General features: G+C 29.9%; 1 protein-coding gene across 2 annotated transcripts; it reads right to left on the bottom strand.

Moving 5' to 3' along the window:
* Window positions 1-217: 217 nt before the first annotated feature.
* LOC113005371 lies at window positions 218-6,199 on the bottom strand. Of its 2 annotated transcripts, XR_003269453.2 has the most exons (6): window positions 5,282-6,199; window positions 5,015-5,183; window positions 4,727-4,885; window positions 3,616-4,353; window positions 3,413-3,550; window positions 218-3,328 (listed from the first exon to the last, which is right to left on the bottom strand). XR_003269453.2 is itself a non-coding variant. In XM_026140855.2 (4 exons), exons 1-3 carry the CDS (start codon window positions 5,391-5,393, stop codon window positions 4,837-4,839), a joined length of 321 nt encoding a protein of 106 aa, XP_025996640.1. In that variant the 5' UTR covers window positions 5,394-6,199; the 3' UTR covers window positions 3,596-4,353; window positions 4,727-4,836. The 2 variants fall into 2 exon arrangements, 1 of the variants encoding a protein (XP_025996640.1); XM_026140855.2 differs by lacking the exons at window positions 218-3,328; window positions 3,413-3,550 and having other exon boundaries at window positions 3,596-4,353; window positions 5,024-5,183.
* Between the last annotated feature and the right edge of the window lie 606 nt (window positions 6,200-6,805).

Genomic DNA, 6,805 nt, shown 5'->3' with positions numbered 1-6,805 from the left:
GAAGTTATAAATGATGTCAAATGCTATAAGATTATATACATGTCTAACGTTTTTATTTTTTTGTAAATATAAATACATATTTGTGAATATAGATAAACATTTTTGTGAATGAATATATATATATATATATATATGAATATATATATATATATATATGTATGTAGATATTTAACGTATCTAAAATTTAACATATCTAAAAACATAAAATAATACGGTTTTTTTTGTTAGAGATGTTATAATAAAAGTTAACATAAATTTTGTTTACCGTTAATAATAAATAAAAAATGTAAATTAACGAATCGACTAATTTCACAGCCTTACTTTTATAACCGCGTTTTAGTCCCGGTCTACAATAGGAGTAGTAAGTCTTAAGTCTTAGGAAATTAACCAATCACACTGATGAATGTGAAGACAATAATTGACTATGAATGCTATTGTACATCGAGATTTACAAAAATTAACAACCCCTATAGCACACTGCTATTGTTTATCGTTATTTTTGGATCAAAACAACATCAAACATGTCACTTGATGTCATTTTGATGTCAAAAATTACAAATACTAACGAAGTGTGTATCTCAATAATTGTTGCTCCGATATCTATAGCCAAACACCAGCAAGAGCTCTAGTACAAAATATAATTAATTTTAATAGAAAGTACGGTTGCAACATCTGCGAGATAAAAACAGAAAGATACAAGCCAGATTTCAGTAAAAAATCCTTCGTGTTTATAATTATCCAAAGAAACAAATCAAACTACGTATTTGTTGTTACGAAGTTGCAGCAGATAACCCGGGAAAAAAGGAATATACCTGCCGAGATATGATTATATCTGATTTATCAGATCTGACCAGATATGCAATTTGTTTCTATCTGATCAGATCTGAGAGATCTGACCAGATATAACTATTAACTGAATTCAGATCTGCTGGAATAGAGAAGTTATAAAGGATGTGAAATGCTATAAAATTATATACATGTCTAATCTTTTTATTTTTTTGTAAATATAAATACATGTTTGTGAATATAGATGAACATTTTTGTGAATGAATATATATATCTATATATAGATATTTAACGTAACTAAAATTTAACATATCTAAAAACATAAAATAATACGGTTTTTTTTGTTAGAGATGTTATAATAAGAGTTAATATAAATTTTGTTTACCATTAATAATAAATAGAAAATGTAAATTAACGAATCGACTAATTTCACAGCCTTACTTTTATAACCGCGTTTTAGTCCCGGTCTACAATAGGAGTAGTAAGCCTTAAGTCTTAGGAAATTAACCAATCACACTGATGAATATGAAGATAATAATTGACTATGATTGCTATTGTAAATCGAGACTTACAAAAATTAATAACTCCTTTAGCACACTGCTATTGTTTGTCGTTGTTTTGGCATCAAAGCGACATCAAACATTTCACTTGATGTCATTTTGATGTCAAAAATTACGAATACTAATGAAGTGTGTATCTCAATAATTGTGGCTCCGTTATTTATAGCCAATGCGCCAGCAAGAGCTCAAATACAAAATATAGTTAATTTTAATAAAAAGTACGGTTGCAACATCTGTGAGATAAAAACAGAAAGATACAAGCCAGTTTTCGGACAAAAAATCCTTCGTGTTTATAATTATCCAAAGAAACAGATCAAACTAAGGACAGCGGAAAAAATGGAAGATGAAGCTGAAAGAGCATTAATAAAAAAGACCGAGATATTAAAGGTGTCAAGTGTTACTCTGTTGTTACTTTTCTCTATTACCTTTTTTAGATTTGTCCACTTGTCTCTTGCCTGAATAAATGCATTCAGTTTTGTTAGGAATAGGCAAACAATTCATTAATATTTGGTTTTATAAAAAAAAAGTGCATGGAACATTGTACAATATTAAAGGAAATTGATAAAACTGGCACACAAAAAAACAAAAGTGTCATGTCCGAGCGACTTCACCTATGTATCCCTATATATGCATTTTGACGCCCTGAAACCGAATATAATCTCAGAATTGCTCCATCAGATCAAGATTTTTTTTACACTCAAAGAATTGCTAAACGTTCCTTAACATTACACACTGTTCAACCCGGTAAAAAAAAAATCCTAACCTAATTGAGCAATTCTAAAGTCATATTCGGTTTCAGGGCGTCAAAATACATAGAAATACATATGTGCGTAGTCTCTCGGACATAACACTTTTGTTTTTTTGTAATTGCCTGTGTAATTACCAACTTGAATAAGAATTATCAAAGATTTCATATTCTTAACTTTAATTAATAAGAACTTATTTATGTGTTGAATAGGTGTAATATGTTTAATTTTCAAAGCTTTCTGACGATGGAAGTACATTTTAGTAAATGTAACATTATAAGGTTGAAAAATAACGTATAAATTATTATCTATTTCCAAAAAGAATGTAATAGATCTATATTTCTTTTTTTTAATCTATTTCCAAGAAGAATCTAATAGATCCATATTAGTAAAAAAATTACACAGGCACACAGAAAAACAAAAGTGTTATGTCCGAGAGACTACACCTGTGTATCCCTATGTATTTTGATGCCCTGAAATCGAATATGACCTCAGAATTGCTTCATCAGGTCAGGATTTTTTAAAAATTGCTAAACGTTCCTCTCAAAAAATTGCTAAATGTTCCTTAAAATTTGTCCATTAGTAATATTTATTTAGTAAATTATTTCAAGTGATAAAATGTGCTGATGAAAATGTATAAATGACATCAGATGACATGCTTGATGCTATTTTGATGCTAAAACGACGATAAATAATAGCAATGTGCTATAGGGGAAACTAATTAAATTTTACAGATTAAATTGTACAGATTATGACCATTACCAATAAACAATCAGTAATTATTTCAATGTATGCTATATATTATAAGGTAATTGAAAGAAATCATAATTCGTTAATTTACTTTTATATAGTAAAAAGATGTAATAATGATATAAAGACATGACAATTTGTATAGTTAAAGTTAAATAGAGCATATTATAATATAAATTTTGGATAAAAAATACTAATATAATAACTGATAATTACTGATATAATTACTGATAAATTTGTCCATTAGTAATGTTTATATATTATGGGCAAATGAATTTTATTTGACTGCCCCTAATAATAATTATTTCAAGTGATAAAATATGCTGATGAAAAAGTATTACTGTTGACGATCTGTAAGCGTTGTTGTTATTGCAACACTGTTGATCTGTCGTTTAAGTTCTCCCAATCGTTGAGTCATCGAAGCATTAATTACACTCCTCTTTGGAATTTTCCAATTTCTTTTTTCACCCATCATGATTGCGAAATCTATAAAAAAGAATCTATATAGTTTTGGGTATATCTATAGTCAAATGACAAAACTAGAGTAAAAATAGGAAAATACAATATTACCAATTATTGTATTCTTTGCATAATCGTTTAATGCAACGACAATCATCATCTGATGAGTTTTTCCTTGTGCCCGGCAGACAGTGCATATTGCAAATGAACATCGATGCAATAAATACCTGAATTACCAATTTCAGTCATCTATAATAAAAAATTAATATTAGTAAAAAATCGTAAACATAAGATGTACTAAGAAAAAAACTCACTGTTTCAGCTTGGAAATATTTTCCGTAAAGTTGATTTGAAAGATTTGAATTTCAACAAAAGTATTAAGATCTTGATCATTTTTGTTTTTTCTTGATGGCGTTTTCTCGAGTTGCTCAAAATCAGGAGATAGTGAATGTGTTTTAATAGAAACTTCCTGTGTTTTAATAGAAATAGTAGCCGTGCAGTCATTGTCTTCACTCTTTTTTTGTAATGTTTCTAATTTAGCATTAAGTTCAGCTATCATTTTTTTCAATTCTTCTTTCGATGGTGTTGGATTCGCGAATTTCTCCTGGTTTGTTTGTTAATTCGCTATGTCGGCTAGTACAGCCTTAGTAAAGGCTCGCGTCGAGAGGAATGGAAATAAGTGAAGCACTTCTGATCTCCTTGAGTAATATGTACTTATATTATACTAATACAATGTGATCGCCTCTCGGTCAGAAACGAATCTGAGCGTTCGCGAAAAGGCGCGACAACCGGCCGGAAAACCCCGGTCCCCCCTTTTCGTAGAATTCGCAGGTGAATGATTGGAATTGGTAGAGAAAGAAAGGAGAGAGGGCCGCTTTCGGCGCGAAGCATCCGCGAAGAGCATGATCGAAGATGTTTATATCATGGTCCTTGAGTAGAAGGCAACCGGAGCGACCGTTGATCCCTTCTTTCTCTGGTTTAAACGGAAACAGATTTCCAGCATTCGTTTCCTTCTTTTGTTTTATATTTTCGGACTCATTGATAAATAAAACCTGTAAAAAATGTAAATTTAATAAAACATCACATAAACATATTTATCATCGATGTGATGATAAATTATAACAAGTGAAATGATTACAGTAAAATGGTATAAATGTAGTAAAATTATAAATGTTGCAATATAATACTTATTAGAGAAACCATTATATAAGACAACTTGGCAAAAAATCCACATTTTGGCCGATTTTTAGCTGACGCTGTTTAAATTACTTTACTTCACCAATCTGCACGCAATCGACATTTGAATTGCATTCGAAGTAATAAAGTAAAGGAAAGCTTTAAGCTGAAAATAGGTCGAAATGTGCACTTTGCCAAGCTATAATAAAAGAAGTAAAAAAATTTATATACGGCCAGCTTTCTTCTAACCTTATTGTTTTTATTATTTTTTACGTCATTATTTTTAATTAACAAATTGTCCTTTTCATCAGATGATTCCGAACTAGACGAGTGTAGTTTATGTATTTTCCTCTTTTTAATTAAATTTGCAACTTGATGTTAAGATAGATCAGATTCTTGAATGGCGTCCTGTAATATTTTAAATTTTGAATAGTTTAAACTAATAGGAAAAATAATGTACTTATTCAAACATGTATGATTTTAATGTTATTAGAATAATTTTGCAAAAAAAATTGTCTTTTTTGAGTGTTTTCTAACTTTAATCACTTTTTTGTTGAATTTTCTTTTTCTGGGGAGTAAAAATCTCTTTTCTTTGGAATTCTTTTAGTACTGCAAGCTTCTTGTAGGCCATAACAATTTTTATCCACTCGAATTTTCTGTTGATTTTCTAATTGAGCTTGTCTAATCTTCAATTCCTCATAGTTATCTAAAAAAAAGTATTATAATTTTGTCATAGCAGGAAATTTTTATAGTATACCAAAGTTATTTATAGAATTGCTTGATAATAAATATATTTTGACTTACCTGAATACATTTTTACGTTTCCTATATATTTTTTTCCTCCAGAAATAAACTTTACTTCGTCGTCAATTTCAACGTGAACGGTATTATCATAAATTACATCTTCATTCTCCATAATACATAGAGAATTATCTGACTTACACTCAATGAGAAATATTTGTATGTACAACGTCCAATATCAAGAAATGCTGTAGTGTAGTAATTCACGCCCGAGTTCACGCCTTTTCTTTCTTTCTTTCTTTAGTCGTTATTGGTAATCTTTTTGGTCGTAAAAGAGCAGCGATGCGACTATTTCATCAATATCATGATAGCAAAATCCCAATGATAAGTAATACAAAATACAGATGAGGAATCAAAAACCAATTGTGGAAACAAAAATTAAGATGTAATTGATGAAATCCGACCAAAGGATTGCATCAGCAATCTTAACCGCGTTTTTTCACACTACGCAAAATTACACATCTCCGGTACGCGGCCAACCAGTGAATCTTGTCTCACAATAAGTAAATCTACACCACACGTGGCATACGGCATACGTCTCTTTACGCGATTTTCCATCGAGAGAGAACTAATCCCGCTCTGTAATGGCAGAAAGAAACCTGACAGTCGCCATCCCGCCTTCCGCCTTTTTCGTGATACCACTAACACTAGTATCACCATAAAAGTCTGTTTAGCTGAATTGACTGCACTAGTTAACAGGTTATCTTCTTCTCTTCGCGTTGAAAAAAGAAAGATAAACTCTGAACTAATGCAGCCAGTTCAGCTAAAAACAACAGGCCTGTGCAAATTGGAGCACATTGGAGTATGTTGGAGCATGCGACGCAAACAAATGATCCTTAGGTTTCTCTCGGCAATATCTAAAACAAATGATCCTTAGGTTTCTCTCCGGTAATATCTAACCTTGTTCTGCAGTCGACGAGACAGAAAAAGATATGTTCTTTTTTATTTAATTTACTGCAAGTAATTTATACATGTGAAATTGATATATTAATTTAGAAAATTATAATGTCATCAGAAGAAGATAATAATCATGAAACAGTAAACCGAAGAAAAGAAAATATAATCTTTTGAAACATAATAAGCCGGTATTATAGGATGCTATTTCTATTTATATTATTATAAATTTGTTGGCGATTAATATGGTCTTATATATTTTTGTACGTTTGTATTTTGAATAGATTTCTTTAAAAACTTTGCAACGATGGCAGCAAATCATTGAAAATTATAATACAATAACACCACAATTTTCTGGTTCAGAACATAAAAGCAATGTGGATGACTGTGATTTCAACGAATTGGACAATATTAATGAAATATGTGAAGAAGAAATTCAAGAAAATTAAAATAATGTTAATTGAAGTAATAATAATAGCAGTAGCCATGTAAGCAAATTCAATGATGAAAATTTTGAAAGTCAAGATAATTTAAAAATTGATGATTATATAAATTTTAATGTAAGATATAATGATCGTCATGATAATAATAATATAAGCGATATTATTAATGACAACGATAAAAATAATGAAC

This window comes from Solenopsis invicta, chromosome 3 (genome assembly GCF_016802725.1).
Source record: "Solenopsis invicta isolate M01_SB chromosome 3, UNIL_Sinv_3.0, whole genome shotgun sequence".
In the NCBI taxonomy this organism is placed as follows: domain Eukaryota; kingdom Metazoa; phylum Arthropoda; class Insecta; order Hymenoptera; family Formicidae; genus Solenopsis; species Solenopsis invicta.
The sequence above is the reverse complement of the archived record's forward strand: the minus strand, read 5'-3'. Positions and strand labels throughout refer to the sequence as shown.